This window comes from Schistocerca piceifrons, chromosome X, assembly GCF_021461385.2.
Source record: "Schistocerca piceifrons isolate TAMUIC-IGC-003096 chromosome X, iqSchPice1.1, whole genome shotgun sequence".
In the NCBI taxonomy this organism is placed as follows: Eukaryota; Metazoa; Arthropoda; class Insecta; order Orthoptera; family Acrididae; genus Schistocerca; species Schistocerca piceifrons.
The window spans coordinates 610,847,855-610,867,319 of record NC_060149.1 but is presented as its reverse complement, the minus strand read 5'-3'; the positions used below and the strand labels follow the sequence as shown (position 1 = coordinate 610,867,319).

Genomic DNA, 19,465 nt, shown 5'->3' with positions numbered 1-19,465 from the left:
AACAGGGCTTCACAACATACGTGCTCGCGGAGCAAGCTGTGAGCAGCAAGGCGCGAGCACGGAGCAGCGCGAGCGGAGAGTGGGGAGAGTCACGTGGGGCACCCAACAGCTGCCGCCAGTCAATGTAAATCCGCGTCCAACTGCAGGGATATCATTCACGAATTATTACTGCGACAAATGAAACAAATAAAGGAGAATGTACACGTGCCACATAATTTTATTAGCTTAGTGTATGCCTCTACATTCGTATTAATTTGTGAATTGTTACACAATAAAAGGTGTCACTGAAGTGTGGGATTCTCGGTTATCTTGTACTTTTTGCCCTTTACAATTGCATCTATGTTCGGAGTAATTGTTCTTGTGCATTGTAGGCGCAGCGTGCAGTTTAGAGATGGGCAAACTGAAACACGTAACTGTTTCGAAACAAATGAAACAGTACAATGTAATGTTTCGATACGCTGTTTCGAAACAGTGGAACAGTTAGTGTTTTGTAATTTAATAAACCTACACATTTGATCATCTTGAATGTCTACTGTATAAGTATGTCCATATAGACACGAATGAGGTGCGAGAGCGCTAATCATATCGCAGAAAGTATGAAACTATCACTTAGGCGTCTTGGCAGTTTCGTATTTCATGCAGCAAATGCGCTGCTTTTGTGTCGTGTGACTTTCATACTTTTCAATTGGCTGAGGACAGCCATAGCTGAAGACAGAAGAACCACCACGAACGGAACTGGAGGTGGGAGCAAACCGCAGAAACAACGGATATGCTACTGGGATTCCCACATTCCGTTAGTATGGGTAATATACCCATCCTGCTAACTTCCATGCACACAAAGGGAATCATTGTGGATAATAGGCACAGTGACTATAGCCTTACAAATAATGCCAAATAATTCGAATAAATAACAAAATATAACAGAAAAAAAATTGTCTTTCAAGGTGTTTCGAACCGTTACTATAAATTCACCATGCTTCCCAGCCCTTCCCGTTCACCATTACACTATCAGTGAAATGTCAAACAGATTGCTTCCAATTATACCGACATCAAATTTATATATATGTCTAATAACTGTCACTCTACGCCTTTTTTTTTTTTTATTCACAATGGTGTAGGCTTACTTGCGTTTCTTTCAATTCAGGAACACTCATGTTATTTATTTCCATGAACATATTTATCTCATCTAACAGGCAAAAAAAAATCGATTTAATAATTCGCCACGACTAAGCCAGCAGATCTCGCTGTAATAAGGCAGGCTACCATACTGGCTTTCTACATCCTCAAGAAAGCATATAATTTGCCTGTGTTGTAGCCCATGCTTCCTTATATAATTGGTTGTACCAACAACAACACTCATCACATTTTTTAGAGTGATACTCTTTGCACATAAGTTTTCCTGGTGGATCACACAGTGAACGCCCCTTATTTCATTCGGCACGGTCAGTTTTTGCATTTTCTCCTTCAACAGCGCAACGAAACCTGATTTTTTCCCTGTCATCGCTGGTGTACCGTCTGTAGACACTGAAACTAAAGAATTCCACGACAATCCTATATTTTCAACACTTTATTCAACAGAACTTAAAATATCATTTCCGGTTGTAGTGTTCTTCATGGCTACTACATCGAGGAGCTCCTACCCCACCTGAAGATCTCTATTAACACCTCTAATAAATATGGCAAGCTGCGCTGTTCCAGTGATATCAACACTTTCGTCCAGAGCTAGAGAATACGCCATAAAATCTTTACAGAAATTTGCAAGCTGGCTCTGGACGTCGTCTGCCATGTCCTGTATGCGACGCATAATGGTCATGTTAGATAATGGCTCAGTCCGAAACTGTTCAACTTGAGATGGACACAAATCTTCCGCTGCAACTACCAAACATTCTTTTATTAAATCGCCGTCAGTGAAGGGGCGCAGGAATTTTGCTAAAAGCAAAGCAATTTTGTAACTCACTCTGAGAGCTGCCTCGGTTGATTTTTCTTCGTCGTCCAGATCTTCTTCGGATAGCTTCCTTTTAAGTTTAATAACTTCCTGTGCACGATCTGGCCCATCACATTTTCCACTTCCGTAGTCTTTCGCGTGGTACGACATATAATGTCGCTGCAAATTAAATTTCCTAAAAGAATTCAGCGTTTTGTGACATACTAAACATTTTGCAACACCATCTTTTTCTGTAAACAGATACAATTCCTCCCAATGGGGGTTGAACTGCGAAAGCATGGTTGGGGTTACACAACGGCGACTTTCTGCCTGCTCCGTGACCTTTGTCGATTTCCCAAGGAAGGTACCCCTTCACTTGTTTATCGTCGGGCATTTGCTGCTCTATGTGCACAAATGACAGAAGCCACATTTATTTACACCGACGGCTCGAAAACATCGTTACATGTAAGGAGTGCCTATATTGTTGGCGACACCCCAAATCACTTTCGGCTTCCCGACCAGTGTTCAGTTTATACTGCGGAGCTTTACGCTGTTCTCCAGGCTGTCCACTACATCCGCCGCCATCAGCGGATACAGTACGTAATCTGCTCAGATTCTCTCAGCTCTCTCCTCAGTCTCAAAGCTCTTTACCCTGTGCACCCTCTGGTCCACCGGATTCAGGACTGTCTGCGCTTGCTCCATCTGGGGGGCGTCTCGGTGGCGTTCCTCTGACTCCCAGGATACGTTGGTATCTGTGGGAATGAGGCGGCCGATATTGCAGCCAAGGCTGCAGTCTCTCTTCTTCGGCGAGCTATTCAATCGATTCCCTTCGCCGATCTACGGAGCGTTTTATGTCGTCGTGTTCTTCATTTATGGCACGCACATTGGTCGACATTTACCCATAATAAATTGCGGGACGTGAAAGCTCTTCCTTGTGCTTGGACCTCTTCCTCCCGAACGCGTCGTCGGGAGGAGGTAATTTTAACTAGACTCCGGATAGGGCACTGTCTTTTTAGCCATCGACATCTTTTAAGCGGCGATCCTCCCCCACTCTGTCCCCACTGCTCTCAGCTGTGGACGGTAAGACACCTTTTAATTGAGTGCCCCAATTTTAATCCGTTACGCTCCCGTCTACAGCTATCGCCTGATATATCGTCGATTTTAGCAGATGACACGCGCTCAGCCGATCGCGTTCTCGAGTTTATTAGTGCCAGTGAAATGACGTCAGTCATTTGAAGCTTTTTTTGGGGACAACCACCCCTTTCTGTAGTGGATTTTTAAGCCTTCCTTCTGCCTTTCGTTTCTCCAATTTTATGACTTTCGTTCTCATTGCCGCTGGTTTTTATTTTCGGTTTTTTACTGTTTCCTAAGTCACGGACCGGGCGCTAATGACCATGGCAGTTTTGCGCCCTAAAAAAAAAAAAAAAAAAAAAAAAAAACGGCGACTTGACATGATTCTTAACCAGCGAAGTGACTGTTAGAGCTGATCGTAGTACTTTAAACGTTACACAGTCGGCGCGAATTCAATAGGCACGCTGCGGCCCCATTCAAACGTGCGCGCGCATTTCCCCTCCCTCCCTACTCCGCGACCTTGCACCTGTTCGCGAGCATCTCCCTACTCCGCGACCTTGCACCTGTTCGCGAGCATGTGCCTGAGCAGATGCGAGTACTCGCGCTCAAAACCGGCCAGTCGTTAAGCCCTGTTCTAAAACATTACATTCCTCCACGGCAGACAGTCAATGCACAGTATTACTGTTCGTTTTTGGAGCATCACCTACGACCAGCTTTGCGAAACAAGCAGCGACACTTTCTGCGCAACCCACCCATCATCTTGCACGACAATGCGCAGGTGCATATAGCGCAAGCTGTGGCTGCTCTGTTCAGTTGATAGGACTGGGAAGTACTGTAGCATCCACCATACTCCCTGGACTTAAGTCCTAGTGACTTTGATTTGATTCCGAAGATGAAGGAACCACTTCGTGGCATTCGCTTCGCTTCAGAACTGTTCCAGAGATTCGAGAGGCAGTAGACCGCTCCTTTCGCACCATCAACAGAACAGGCTCTGCTAATGGTGTATTACGCCTTCCACATTGCTGGCAACGGTTAGACACTGGACTCGCATTCGGGAGGACGACGGTTCAATCCCGCGTCCGGCCATCCTGATTTAGGTTTTCCGTGATTTCCCTAAATCACTCCAGGCAAATGCCGGGATGGTTCCTCTGAAAGGGCACGGCCGACTTCCATCCCCATCCTTCCCTAAACCGATGAGACCGATGACCACGCAGTCTGGTCTCCTTTCCCAAACCAACCAACCAACCAATTGCTGGCAACGGGTTGTACACAACGCTGGTGACTACTTTGAAGGACAGCAACAGGTGCAAACAAGTAACTCTCTTGTATCGGTCGTGAATAAATAGTTGTCACTTTTTAAGTTCCAACCCTCATAGTTTTAATCTGTAAATGGGTAAGATTATAAAGGTTTGGACACTTCGGGTTCCGAAGTAGTATTCTAATCATAATCTGATAAGCTATAAATACAACTTTCCTGTTTGTTGTGAAAACTGACTGAGGAAGAAAATAAAACAGCACATAGTCGTGAATACAAGTTTTGTTTAAAACTGTATTAAGGAGAAAGAATATATAGGGAGAAACAATTTTCCTAATGGTTTAAGTGCCCCACTATTGCAATTAAAACTTACTGCAAGAAAAGTTTTAACAAGAAACCTGTACGTCATTGTTTAAAAAATATTTAGCCTATGTCCATCTAAATGTTTATGGAGTATCCTGTAAAAATTTGAACTTTTCGACAGTTTTGCTAACAATGTTTCCCTATGTGCAACCAAACGTTTATTAGAGTGTTGTGTAAAAAAATTGAGGTAAATCAGTCAAAAAATTTTCTGAGGTATTTGCTAACAATGTTTCTTCTATATATATTGCTACATATTTGTTTATATAGCTTATGTATAAAAATATATGTAGCCTATGTCCATGTGAACATTTATTTGAGTATCATGTGAACATTTGAAGTAAATGGGCCAAGAACTTTGCGGATTTGTTGCTAACAAATTTTCCCCTTTATATGCATATTTAGTTAGACCAAAAATTTAGTAGAGTATCACATAAAATTTTGGTAACAATGTTAAACATGACTTGTCGTTATATAATTGTGTAGATTTTATACATGCAAGGTGATTCTTCTTAACAGTTAAAAATCCATGAAGCATTGTATATGACACTGAGACAAATAATTAAACATAATGCACATGGGGCTGCAAATGTCAGGAAATACCCCAAAAGTGGACATCAAATGTTGGATATGTGATGTCACCACATGACATACTTCACTACATGTATAGCAATAGGGCTTGTCGATCTTACCTTTGCTGGTAGGGGGCAGTGTTCCACATTGCTCTGCTAGGCTGCTGTGTTTACAGGCTTTATTTAGTAAAAAACATGTGGGTCATTTAATGGCAGCAATGCAATTCGGAAGCTTATATTTATGTGCTTGTGATGCATTGTGGTAGGTTTTTGTTGTACTGTACTTTGCAGTTAACCAGTGGAGAGCATGAGACCAATAAATAAAATAATGAATACTACCTCGGTGTAGATAATTGTCTAATGCAATGCAAAAAAATACTGCCTGCCAGATGCACTGAGTCATGCCCGGAGCTACACTTAACACTTGACATGGGATCATCAGGTGTGATAGACTGATAGGCTCCACCGCTGGACGTGTGGTGAGGTACGTCATCAGGTGATGTCACATGTTCAAAATCACCCAGTGAAGCCCAAAATCTCAAAAAGTTCTTGATTGATTTACTTCAAATTAATTTTTGCTCTATACCCCAATTGAGACAGACATGGGCTACATTGTTTTCTAATATGTGTATATGTACTGGTAACTGCAGTATTAAGTGATTTCAATAACAAACCAGCACCAGTACTAATAACCATCAAGTGAGTAATTTTATGTACTGTCTTCTTTTTCAGAATGGGCCTAGTGATGTCATTACATTGAAGTAGTCTGAAGCTTCTATGCATTGTACATGTACATGGTAATGCACATTCGTCTGTTAATTATCCGTGTCAAGCGACATGTTTTTCTGACAATATTTATGTTCAGTTTGGTTGCTGTATTGGGCTTCATAAGTCACAAATGGCGGAATATGATTTTGAACCTAGATTTACCAAATAGAAGACAAGCCACTATTGTACAACCATTTGTTATCAAGACTGACCTTTTGAAAGAGGAAAATGTACAAAAGCTACTGTCAAGCAAGTCTTACCACCTTACCACAGAGAAAATACTCAATGAAAAAATTGCTAAAGCAAAAAGGTTTTATCAAAAGATGCAACATATATCACAAAAAATGAAGAAATATCGTAGTAATAGTAACACAGAGCAAAACAGAACTGTGAGTACAAAACTGAACTATGATGTACATATATTTTATTATGTGTGGTATGGAAATTTAGTAGTTGATCATGAGTGGAAACACTGGAATCACAGGTACCTACCAAACTGGAAAAGAGAAGATAAGAGAGTTTACCCTACAGGCAGTCATCAGCCTCCTACAGACATTAGCTCGAACTTCTACCCAGCACTTGGATGTTACAGCTCAAGAGATAATAATATTATTGATGTGCACATGAGACTTCTAAGAGATGCTAACATTGGTATTTACTAGCATGCTATATAGTTAGAGAAACTTATTATTTTACATTATGCCTTATTGTTGGTTGTTGGCTAATTTACTCATATCTTAATCTTTTTATTTTCAAGGTGTACTTGTCATCTCATGGTATCCACCAGGAATGTCTGATACCGAGGGTGCCTCATCAGATTCACTAGTTTCAGTTTTGCTGGACATTGCTAATAAATATGACCTCAAGATAGCACTGCATATTGAACCATACAGTGGCAGAAATCCTATCAATCTTGCAAAATATTTACAATACATTGCAACTCAGTATGCAAGTCATCCAGCCTTCTACCGTAGACAACATAGAGGAAAGAAACTGCCTGTGTTTTACATTTATGATTCCTATCTAACTCCTTCTGGAACATGGAAAGAGCTTCTCAGCAATAAAGGAAACCTTAGTGTTCGTGGAACAAAACTGGATGGAATATTCCTTGGGCTCTTGGTAGATGTTCAACACAGATATGAAATAAAGAAGGCACACTTTGATGGTGAGTTTCTGAGCAGCTATGTAAAACATATTTAGACAATATTTTCTGTAAAGAATTTATTTGTATGAACATTGTTACATGTAAATAATATTAAGCTTTTCTGAACAGAAACTGAATATGGTTGTAGTTTTTTTTTATAAAATTATTATTACTGTGTCATGTTTGGCTGTGGAGCTAGTTTTAGGGACCCATAGGGCTTCAGTTAGCAAAAAAGGAGACATAATAATAGTCATGTCTGTTGTAAACTCACTTGGGTTACAACGTTTATTGAAGATAAATAACTTCCATAACAATAATGTAACAGTTAATTAGTCCTTGAACCAAGAAGAAACAGTTCTTGGCAAACTATTAATATCAAATGTAATAGAAATTATCCTGAGATTTTTCTGTTCTGCCAGCCCATTGGAGACTGGATAGAAAGGGGATACGGTAAGATGTTTAATACTATTGCAGCTGCAAACCTTTTGAAATCTGCTTCTGAGAGTTGGGGACCATTATTGGCCACCAGCACGTGGTGTCCAAATTCTATTACACAGATCTGCTCCAAGGCTTCCACCTTGGCTGCTGCTGTTGTCAGCTGCAGGTGGAAAACATACAGGAAGTGGAATAAGGTGTCCACAATAATTAAGCACATGGACCCTTAGGTAAGGATCCGCAAAGTCAGTATTAACGTAGTCCTGTAGCTATGGGGATGTGGGCTACAGCAAGAACAATTGGGTCCGCGCTGGTTGGTGTGCCCGGCCAACAACACACTGTCGCACCACTCATACATCATCATCATCATCATCATCATCATCATCCATACAAGGCCAGTAGTCATAGTGGCATGCCAGTTGTTCCATCCTAGAACTCCCACAGTGGGGCTGATGCATGAACTGAAGCATCCAGTATTGTAGAGAGGACGGTACCACCACGTGGCACTGTTCATCATCTTCTGTAAGGAGCACCATGTCTTGTCAGACCTGAATTTGGTGCTACAGATGGGAAAAAAAAGAAACGGGAAGACCAGGTGGATCTGCTCCAGAGAGCTTAGGAGGCCAAGCAAATTGGACATATTGCAGGACCAGTTGATGAAGTTGGTCACAAGTGAAGCTGTAGCACCATCCCAGAAATTTACAGGGAGTTAATCAAGCAGTTGCTCCAGTTGGCTTTCTACATAAAAATAAACTGTTTCCTGGGAGTAAAATTCAGGATCCTGACCTGCTGGAAGACAAGATAAGTCACCCATGTTAGAATGCTGAGGGGAAGTGCAATATTAAACTAAATATTGGGAATTTGCCAAGCAGATTGCTGATTGATGAAGGCAGTCCACCTTTACTCTGATAATTTAATATTTGATCCAAAAAATGACAGGCTAGTGATAAGATGAAACTTATGACCATACAAAAGATATGAAATTCATGGACACCAAAAATGATGACCACCACTTTCTTTTTGATCTCAGAGTAATCCTCATGTGTCGAAGTAAGTGTCTTTGTTATAAATGTGACAGATCTCTCCCATTCCATCATCTAACTTATGTGAGAGAGTGGCCCCAACACCATGTGGAGATGCACCTGTGGCCAGCATCAATGACAAGTGGGACTGGTCCCCCCAGGGGATCCACAACTCTTTTGTGGATACGTGCGTAGCGAGCACGGGGCCCCGAGCTAATGTGGCCTTCCTTCCTTTCCGGGCTGCATACCTTCCCTTTCCGCATCCTTCCCCATCCCCTGTCTTCGCCCCCCCCCCCCTCACCTCTAGCTCTTTCCTTCCCTTTCTCCCCCTCTGGGAGTATGGTTTGTGCCTACGTCCGGAGACGGACGCTTGTAAATGTGCCGCATACTTCGCCTTCCTTGCTTGTATGTCTTCTTCCTTCCTTTGTCCTTCTCTTTTCCTTACCTCTTCTCTTTACCCTTTTCTCCGCTGCGGCGTTTGAGACCCCCTCTTCTTTCCTTTCCCTTTCTCTTTCTTCCTCCCTGTGTGTGTCTGAAGGCCGACCCACGCACTTCCATGCGTAGCCGGTGACGGGGTAACGCGTAATTCCCCGCCCCGGGTAGACAGGTAGGACACGTACGTACCCCCTGGTAACGGCCAGGCCCAGGGAGGGGTGATTACCCGAGCTGATACCTTCCGAAAGTGCCGATTGGTCCCTCCGTCTGTTTGTCGGGAGGTGTGACCTGAGGTGTGAACAATCACCTAAGGCGGGAGTGCCCTCAGAGAGGGCCCCCACAAGGGAGGAGCGCGCCATCGGAGACGCCGGTAATCATGGGGGATTCTTCCGCAATGGTTTCCTCACCTTCCACTATGTCTGCTCACAAACGTAAGTTCACTGAGTCTCAGCCACAGTCAGTTCTTCCATCGTTGCCACAGTTCCTTGTTGTTTCTCGGTCTGACGAAGGTCACGACTTCTCCACGGTCAACCCTTTCATTATTCAGAAAGGTGTCGACGCAATTGCAGGTCCTGTAAAGTCTTGTTCCAGATTACGGAATGGCACCCTGTTGTTAGAAACAGTCAGTGCCCTCCAGGCACAAAAATTGCTGCGTACCTCACTACTACACACCTTCCCTGTCCGGGTGGAACCGCACCGTACTTTAAATTCCTCGCGTGGAGTCGTTTATACACGCTCCCTTGATGACTTGTCTGACGAAGAAATTCAGCACTACCTGTCTGACCAGGGTGTAACGGCTGTTCATAGGGTTCTGAAAAGGGTGGACACGAACATCATTCCAACCCGCACTGTCTTCTTGACATTTGACAAAGTTCAACTCCCATCAAAAATCAAAGCAGGCTATGAGATAATTTCCGTTCGCCCTAACGTCCCAAACCCTACGCGTTGCTATCGGTGTCAGCGGTTCAATCACACCAGCCAGTCCTGTTCCAATCCGGCCAAATGTGTTACGTGTGGCAAGGATGCCCATGAGGGTGCTTGTCCACCTCCATCCCCTCGCTGCATCAACTGTATGGGTGACCACGCTGCTTCCTCTCGAGATTGTCCCGTTTTTAAGGACGAAAAGCTCATCCAGGAAATCAGAGTAAAGGAAAAGGTGTCGACCTTTGCTGCTCGAAAATTATTCGCCAGTCGACAGCCCACCGTGCCTCAGAAAGGAAAATACAGCACTGTCCTTGCTTCTCCTCGGCCAACAAAGGAGGCGGCCACGCAGACTTGCGACCTCACCTTTAGTGCCACGGTCGTCAGATCGGCCAGCGCAAAGATCGCCCGTTCAACCTCCCCGCTTTCGCCTGCCCACTCTATGGCTCACCCTTCATCGGGTTCTGCTCAATCTCGAGCCCACAAGTCAGACACGAAGTCTTCGAAAAAAGAGCATACTCGTGAAGAGTTTTTACGTACCGCAACTTCACAACCATCGGTTCCTCCTTCATCTAAACACCATACTTCCAAGAAGGCTACAAAGAAACCCAGTTCCTCTCCTTCTCCGCCAAGGCGTGTCCCAGCTACAGCACCATCTGGCGGAAATCGCCCTCGGCCATCTTCTGTGTCGCCGAGGCGCACTGCTGGTGGCCGGTCAACCGGCCGATCGCTGGTGGCAGGAGCTGCTCCTGACCAACCTATGAATCAGGATCTTCTGCCTTCGGCTGAATGCCATTCCATGCTGTCGGTCGCAAGCTCTGAGCAGTCATTGAGTTGACAGCGACCTTGGTCACAGTCCTCAATTTTCTGTTCACCCTATGTCCATTATCCACTGGAATATCCGCGGCATTCGAGCCAATCGGGATGAATTGTCGATCCACTTACGATCCTACTCGCCGGTCATCTTCTGTCTTCAGGAAACAAAGCTGCGTCCCCATGACCGCTTTGTTCTCCCTCATTTTCAATCTGTCCGATATGACCTCCCCTCTGTTGAAGGCACCCCAGCACATGGAGGACTCGTGATTCTTCTCCATGAAACTCTCCATTATCACCCAATCCCCTTAAACAGTTCCTTCCAAGCTGTCGCCGTCCGTCTTTCTCTCTCTGGATACACGTTCTCTGTTTGTACTGTATACATTCCATCGTCCACACCAATGGCACGAGCTGATCTCCTTCATCTTCTTGGTCAGCTTCCACCCCCCTATTTGCTGGTTGGGGACTTCAATGCCCACCACCCGCTTTGGGGATCTCCACATCCTTGTCCACGTGGCTCCCTATTGCTAGACGTCTTCCACCAAGTGGATCTAGTTTGCCTCAACACTGGGGTCTCCACATTTTTGTCTGCCTCCACGACAAATTTATCTCATTTGGATCTTGCCGTCGGTACTGTTCCGCTAGCTCGGCGCTTCGATTGGTTCACCCTTGATGATACACACTCGAGTGACCACTTTCCATGTGTCCTTAGACTGCAGCCTCAACTGCCATATATGCGCCCGCGACACTGGAAGTTTGCCCAAGCCGATTGGACACTTTTTTCGTCTCTAGCGACATTCGATGACCGTCGCTTTCCCAGCGTTGACGATGGGGTCACACATATTACCGATGTTATTCTTACAGCTGCGGAACGTTCAATACCACGCACCTCCGAATTGCCCCGGCGCCCCCCAGTTCCTTGGTGGAATGAGGCATGCCGTGACGCAATACGTGAGCGGCGACGTGCTCTTCGCATTTTCCGTCACCATCCTACTTTGGCCAACTGTATCCGCTATAAGCAGCTCCGTGCGCGATGCCGTCGCGTCATCCACGATAACAAGAAGGCAAGCTGGAAATTCTTTATTAGCTCATTTAACACCTTCACTCCCTCCTCGGAAGTTTGGAGTCGGCTTCGACGGTTCTCAGGCGCGCCTAGTTTCTCCCTGGTCTCTGGGCTCACTGTCGCGCATGATACCTTAGTGGACCCCGTCGCAATTTCTAACTCATTGGGTCAGCACTTTGCTGAGATTTCGAGCTCTTCCAATTACCCGCCAGCATTTCTCCCGAAGAAACGTGCAGCGGAAGTGCGACATCTTGCTTTCTCCTCTCAAAATCACGAAAGCTACAATACTGTTTTCTCCATGCGGGAACTCCAACATGCCCTCTCTTCTTCTCGCTCCTCCGCCCCAGGACCAGATGGTATCCATGTCCAAATGTTGCTGCATTTATCCACCCATAGTCTGCGTTTCCTCCTTCGCCTTTATAATCGAATTTGGACCGACAGTACTTTTCCCAGACAATGGCGGGAAGCTATCGTCGTTCCCGTTCCGAAACCTGGAAAGGACAAACATCTCCCCTCTAGCTATCGCCCCATTTCTCTCACGAGTATTGTCTGTAAGGTTTTAGAGTGTATGGTGAATTACCGTTTAGCTTGGTGGCTGGAATCCCGCAGTCTTTTAACACCTGCCCAATGTGGATTCCGAAAGCATCGTTCTGCAGTTGACCATCTTGTTGCTCTCTCCACGTATACCATGAACAATTTTCTCCGCAAACGCCAAACGGTAGCAATATTTTTTGATCTGGAGAGAGCATGCGATACCTGTTGGAGGACAGGCATCCTCCGCACACTGTTCTCTTGGGGCTTTCGAGGCCGGCTGCCCCTTTTTCTTCGCGAATTTATGGCAGAGCGCACATTTAGGGTGCGGGTGAACACTACTCTCTCCCGTACTTTCTCCCAAGAAAACGGGGTCACTCGTGGAGCATCGAAACCGGCTTCCGTTTCTCACCCAGTAAGACCGTTTGTGTTAATTTTTGGCGACGTAAGGAGTTTCTTCCGCCCTCCTTACATCTAGGTCCTGTCAACCTTCCGTTTTCCGACGTCGCTAAATTCTTGGGTCTTATGTTTGACAGAAAACTGTGCTGGTCCTCCCATGTTTCCTATCTTTCGGCTCGCTGTCTGCGTTCCCTTAACACCCTCCGTGTCCTGAATGGTACCTCCTGGGGAGCGGACCGAGTGGTTCTTCTCCGACTCGATCGCGCCTTAGTGCGCTCGAAATTGGATTATAGAAGCATAGTCTACTCCTCTGCTTGGCCGTCTATTCTTCAGCGTCTCGACTCTATCCACCACCGTGGATTACATTTAGTGTCTGGAGCTTTTTACACCAGCCCTGTGGAAAGCCTTTATGCTGAGACTGCTGAACCTCCGCTGTCCAATCGGCGGGCAGTCCTTCTGAGTCGTTATGCTAGCCATCTGTCTTCCATGTCTGCTAATCCAGCCCATGACCTTTTTTTCGACGCCTTCTTTGATGTAGGGTATGCAGGCCGCTCCTCCTCCCTACTACCCCCGGGAGTCCGCTTCCGTCAACTGCTCCATTCTCTTTCCTTCCGCTTTCCTAAAACCTTCTTGACAACTTGGGGTACAGCACCGCCTTGGCTCCGTCCCCGGATCTACTTGCTCCGTGACCTATGTCAATTTCCCAAGGATGGTACCCCTACACTTGTTTACCGTCGGGCATTTGCTGCTCTATGTGCACAAATGACGGACGCCACATTTATTTACACCGACGGCTCGCAAACATTGTTAGGTGTAGGGAGTGCCTATATTGTTGGCGACACCCCAAATCACTTTCGGCTTCCCGACCAGTGTTCGGTTTATACTGCAGAGCTTTACGCTGTTCTCCAGGCTGTCCACTACATCCGCCGCCATCAGCGGATACAGTACGTAATCTGCTCAGATTCTCTCAGCTCTCTCCTCAGTCTCCAAGCTCTTTACCCTATGCACCCTCTGGTCCACCGGATTCAGGACTGTCTGTGCTTGCTCCACCTGGGGGGCGTCTCGGTGGCGTTCCTCTGGCTCCCGGGACACGCTGGTATCTGTGGGAATGAGGCGGCCGATATAGCGGCCAAGGCTGCAGTCTCTCTTCTTCGGCGAGCTATTCAGTCGCTTCCCTTCACCGATCTACGGAGCGGTTTATGTCGCCAAGTTGCTCATTTATGGCATGCGCATTGGTCAACACTTCCCCATAATAAATTGCGGGAAGTGAAAGCCCTTCCTTGCGCTTGGACCTCTTCCTCCCGAACGCGTCGTCGGGAGGAGGTAATTTTAGCTAGACTCCGGATAGGGCACTGTCTTTTTAGCCATCGACATCTTTTAAGCGGCGATCCTCCCCCACTCTGTCCCCACTGCTCTCAGCTGTGGACGGTAAGACACCTTTTAATTGAATGCCCCTATTTTAATCCGTTACGCTCCCGTCTACAGCTATTGCCTGATCTATCATCGATTTTAGCAGATGACACGCGCTCAGCCGACCGCGTTCTCCAGTTTATTAGTGACAGTGAAATGACTTCAGTCACAGTCACAACCAACATATTACATCTGTACATCATCATACAGTGACAGAAAAATTTGCAACACCATAAAATAATTAATGTACAGTAATGGAATTTTGGGAATACATTTGTCTAGGCAACATATTTAAATGATTAACATTGCAAGGTCACAGGTTAATGTTAGCGCAATATAAGCCATTGCAAATTTGAAATGCTGATACGTTAATAACTGGTATAACTACCAAAATGTTTAATGCAAGCAAGCAAATATGCATGCATTGTGTTGTACAGGTGCTAGATTACAGTTTGAGGGATGGAGTTTCATGGCTAATGTTATTTGTGGATAATGCTGGACTTATTGTCCAATGACGTCCCATATGTGCTCGATTGAAGACAGATCTGGTGTAGAGATGGGCAAAACTGTTCTTTTCAGAGATCGGATCAGAACTGTTCACTCCCTGAAATGAACTAGCTCTTTTTCATGACTCACCACTCATTCACAACAGAAAATAAATGGAAGGCACATTGCCCTTTAAACTTGGTTTATTCCAGTACTATACCTGTATTTTGATCTTATTTGATCCTATTTTGAAGTAACACAGATAATGAGTAAGAATTTTGTATTGTTTATTGAAATTTCCACGATATGACAAAGTGTTTGATTATTGATTTATTTTGCACTATCGTGGTTTTTTAGGTGATCAGAAAATGTTGTAACTTGAGATTTACATTAACAATATATTTGGCTATAATGTATTAAAATTTCATTAACCTCGTACAAATACATCGCAAGCCATATATTTTTAAAGTGAACATTTCCTTCCAAAGACGCCTAAAATCGCAAAATCCGTACTACAATAAGAAAAAAATATATAAATTTGACTGTGAGACCAAAGTGCTGCGTATAGCCTTACGCAGAATAAAACAAGGAAAAATTGGTGTATCACTTTTGCTATACGTTTATCGGTTCGCTCGTAATTAAAGTGTAAATTCGAGTGACCATAATAAAAAATCCTATAGTAAGAGGAGCCATCAGGAACCTAATCTGATCAGTTTAAACAAATAAAAATAAAATAAAAACAAATGATGTATACATAACATAATTATGTAATATACATAACGTTATTACTACGAAGAACAATATCCAGTAGAGACGAACTCCGATGCAGAGGCGCTGAGTCAAGCAGGTCGAGCTGCGAGTTGTATTACTGCGCGAGCTAAGACCGCAGAGACCAGAGTGACACCTGAGTTGCTTTGCTCAATGCTCTGGCTAGAGTCGAGAACGGTGGGGTGAGCGTTGAGCGGGCGAGTTCCGAGGGTGGGGGGAGCGGTGAACAGCCACCACTCACCCGCTCGGAGACAAATCGTCCGTTCTCTTGCAAGCAGGTTGTTGCAAGTAGTTCTTATGTTCTCCGCTAGGAGGCTCTCTGTCCTGTTGCTCGCATCAACTGCCCAGAGGGCAGGACGTGCGACTGAAACGATCGCTGACGGAGTGCGATGCTAAGTTAAGGTGCGCCAGACACTGCACGCCCCTCTCTCTCTCTCTCTCTCTCTCTCTCTCTCTCTCTCTCTCTCTCTCTGCTGTGGGAAACGTTTGGAGCTACCGTTCTTTTTTTCTGAATCACTGATTGTTCACTCCTTTGAAAGATTCAACTCTATGAATTAGTTCAGGAGCGGATCGCCCATCTCTAATCTGGTGATCAAACGGGCCAAGGTGACATGTCAACACTCTGTAGAGCATGTTGGATTACAACAGTGGTATGTGGATGAGTGTTATTCTCTTGGGCTAGTGTTATTCTCTTGGAAAGCAATCCCCAGAATGCTGTTGATGATTGGCAGCACAACTGGTCAAATCACCAGACTGACATACAGGTCTCCAGCTAGAATGTGTGAGATAACCATGAGAGTGCTCCAGCTGCCACACCAAATTGCACCCCAGATCGTACCTCCAGGTGTAAGTACAGCATGTCTAGCATGCAGACAGGTTGGTTGCAGGCCCTCAACTGGCCTACTTCTAACCAGCACACAGCCATCATTGGCACCAAGGCAAAACTAGTTTTCAGCAGAAAATACAAAATACCCTGCCCTCCAATGAAATCTTGCTTGACACCACTGAAGTCACCAATGGTGGTGGTTTGGAGTCAGTGGAATGCATGCTACCAGGCACCTGGCTCGGAGCTGTCCTTGATGTAACCAATTTTTAACAGTTCATTGTGCCACTGTGGTGCCAGCTGCTGCAGATGCAGTACGGTATGCCAGGGCCATTGACTGAACATGATAGTCTTCCCGGCTGGTAGTGTCACAGGGCCGTCTGGAACCCAGTCTTCTTCCGGTTGTACATTTTTGTGACCATTACTGCCAGCAGTCATGTACAGTGGCTATATTCATGCCAAGTCTTTCTGCAGTATCACAGAAGGAACATCCAGCCTCTGGCAGCCCTGTTACATGACCTGGTTCAAACCCTTTGAGGTATTGATAATGGAATCTTTGATGCCTTAAAGGCATTATTCACTAAGAACAACCACCACATCCAATCTCAAAGGAAACTAATGCCCACGAATGGTACAGCGTGCATTTAAAGTAAACATGAATTGCGGCCTCATAGAGATGCTACTTGTGCTACTCTTATGCGACTGGCACAAAATTTGGACAGACATAATCTTTACATGTAGATACATGCTTATCAACATTTGTTTATGTTTTACAACTCCTCCTTGGTGTTTCATTTTTTTTTTTTTGTCAGTGTACTAAAAAAATCGTTTACACTCATACTCAATATTATGACATTCACAGAAATGTTGCAGGCTAATGAATGAATGCATAGGATTAAGAGCTATTAATAATCCTGAGCTTCTAATACATCGAATTAGAACATATTTAAATGACTGGCTTACTCAACCATGTTCTTGTTAGTGCAGAATGTTACTTACCTGGTTCTTACTTCATGTGTCTCATGGAATGTCTTCTTTAATTGTCCTCCTATGAGTACTGGATATAGTGAGCAGTTGTTGAATAAATGGGCACCGCACTATAGAGATTACTTTTCAATTTCTTCTCTTTAACACTAAGTTCAGTTTTGATGATCTTCTCTATCGTATGTGGGATATTCAATAATTAATGCAACACATTTTTTTCTTGACCAATTTTGGTTGAAAAATGTGGAATATGTTGTGGGATGTTGTGGAATCTTCCTGCTTCAACCACTACAGTTTCATGAAGTTCGGATAGGTGAAGGCACTATATGTAGCCTTCAGAATGGCATCTGTAACAGAGGTACATTCTAAGTGGAGAGCTGTCATTGAGATTCTTTTGGTGGAAAGCCAGAACATTGCAGAATGTTCACGGAGACCTGGATGTGAGCACAAGCAGGGTGAGCTGTTGGGCAAGGTGTCTGTCATCGCAACTAGGTCGCACAAACCTTTCCTGTCTCTCATGTGCCAGCTATGACTTCAGTGGTGTTGAAATGTGCTGACACTCTCATTTGAGGTGATCAGTGGATCACAATCAAACACCTAGCTGCGAAACTAGATGTGTTTTTGTTGATAGGACTGACACACTTATTCATCAGCTGGGGTACTAAAAGGTGTGTACTCGCTGGGTTCTTTGCTGCCTAACAGAAAACCATAAAGAACAAAAATGCAAAGGCATCACACAAGTCTGCGCACCCAACAGGAGCTTACGAAACTTCATTGGACTGTTCTTCCTCCTGAATCCTGCACCTCCTGAGTTCCATCTGTTTATCCAAAAAAAAGGATGCACTCCCTGGGAACGCGGATGATGGGAAGGTTATTGATACAGCAGGACATTAACTCTAACGTCGACCAGTAGAGTGGTACCATGCGGGCATACAGGCCCTCCCAGTAAGGTGGCATAAGGCCATCACATTAAGTGGAGATTATATTGAAAAATAGGGTTTTGTAACCAAAAGAGGTGGGAACAATATGGTGTATAGGGATCCCGAATAAAATCAGCCTGCTTCCAGAAAAAAGAATGTGTTGCATTACTTATTGAATGCCCCTCGCATGTATGGACATCAATATTGTAACACAAATCAGTAAGCTACACCAATTACAAGAAACTCCAAAAAGTTCTCAAGTGGAAATAGTCAACAAAATAACTATTCATCTTCAAAGCAATTGAAGACTGTTTCAGAACTGACAAAAAACATGAACATCGATTGTGCACTCATTGACTTTTGTATACCAACTAAAAACTGACATAAATTTCAAATTTTGACTACTGGGTATTGGTGGACTAACATGTCACCTTAGACAAAGATTACCAAATGCTGACTGATTCCTGCTTTGTGCACAATGCCTATTTGTAGACAGGCCTGCACATGCTACAGAAATTACAAATTGGTAAAACACTGTACTATTACACTTTAGATATCAACATAAAAGATAGAAAAAGCGGAAGTGAGAGAGATTCAATTGACAGTGAAGTAAATTTGCTCAAAAAAGTTTTAATTAGAAATTGACAATAATAATTACTAATCTTACAAAAAGGGAAGTTTTAATGAGCATGGGGATTCCCAAAGTTTGTCAAGAATTTTCTAAAAAGTGAGGTTTTTTAATTGGAATAGTAATAAAACCAACATGTTATTTTAGTAGCTGTGTACATTTTCAAAAACAAAAACAATCACTGCTGCTTAACTGTAACAATGGATTTTGGAAATAACCTTATTTTAAGACTGGAAAATTCTGAAAAAACACAAATTTTGAATAAAAATAACTTTTGAAATATTAAGTTTTCATAAAAAGTAAAATGTTTGCTTGAAAGAGAAGAATGAGGTCTTTCAAATAAGGTACATGGGAGAGAGAGAGAGAGAGAGAGAGAGAGAGAGAGAGAGAGAGAGAGAGAGAGAGAGAGAGAGAGGGAGGGAAGTAGGAATGAATGAGTGAGTGAGTGGCTTAGTGTGAGAAATTACCTTGAGTAGTTAATGAAAGAACCAACTCACGAAGGTAACTTCTTAGACCAGCTGGTCACAAACAGATCTGAGCTTTTTGATTCAGCATAGAATCCATGTTCATAGGGCCATTACAGCATTGCTGAATACAGCTGTAAACAGGAAAATTTATAAACAGATTTGAGGTTATCTGACACATCAACTTGAAAATTTCAACTCCAGCACTGACAATGTTGAGCATCAATGGGCAAAGTTCAAAAGCATTGTACAATACACTTTAGACAGGT

General features: G+C 44.1%; 1 protein-coding gene across 4 annotated transcripts in view; it reads left to right on the top strand.

Moving 5' to 3' along the window:
- LOC124721585 (glycoprotein endo-alpha-1,2-mannosidase) overlaps positions 1-19,465 on the top strand; it is a 105,016-nt gene that overhangs the window by 56,917 nt on the left and 28,634 nt on the right. For 3 of the 4 annotated variants that reach the window (XM_047246631.1, XM_047246633.1, XM_047246632.1), the window contains 2 exons: positions 5,915-6,601; positions 6,708-7,115. In XM_047246631.1, the coding sequence (XP_047102587.1) occupies positions 5,971-6,601; positions 6,708-7,115 (1,039 nt within the window). In that variant the 5' untranslated portion in view covers positions 5,915-5,970. Of the gene's footprint in view, positions 1-5,914; positions 6,602-6,707; positions 7,116-19,465 lie in introns of those variants that run through there. The other variant, XM_047246634.1, reaches the window with a different exon arrangement.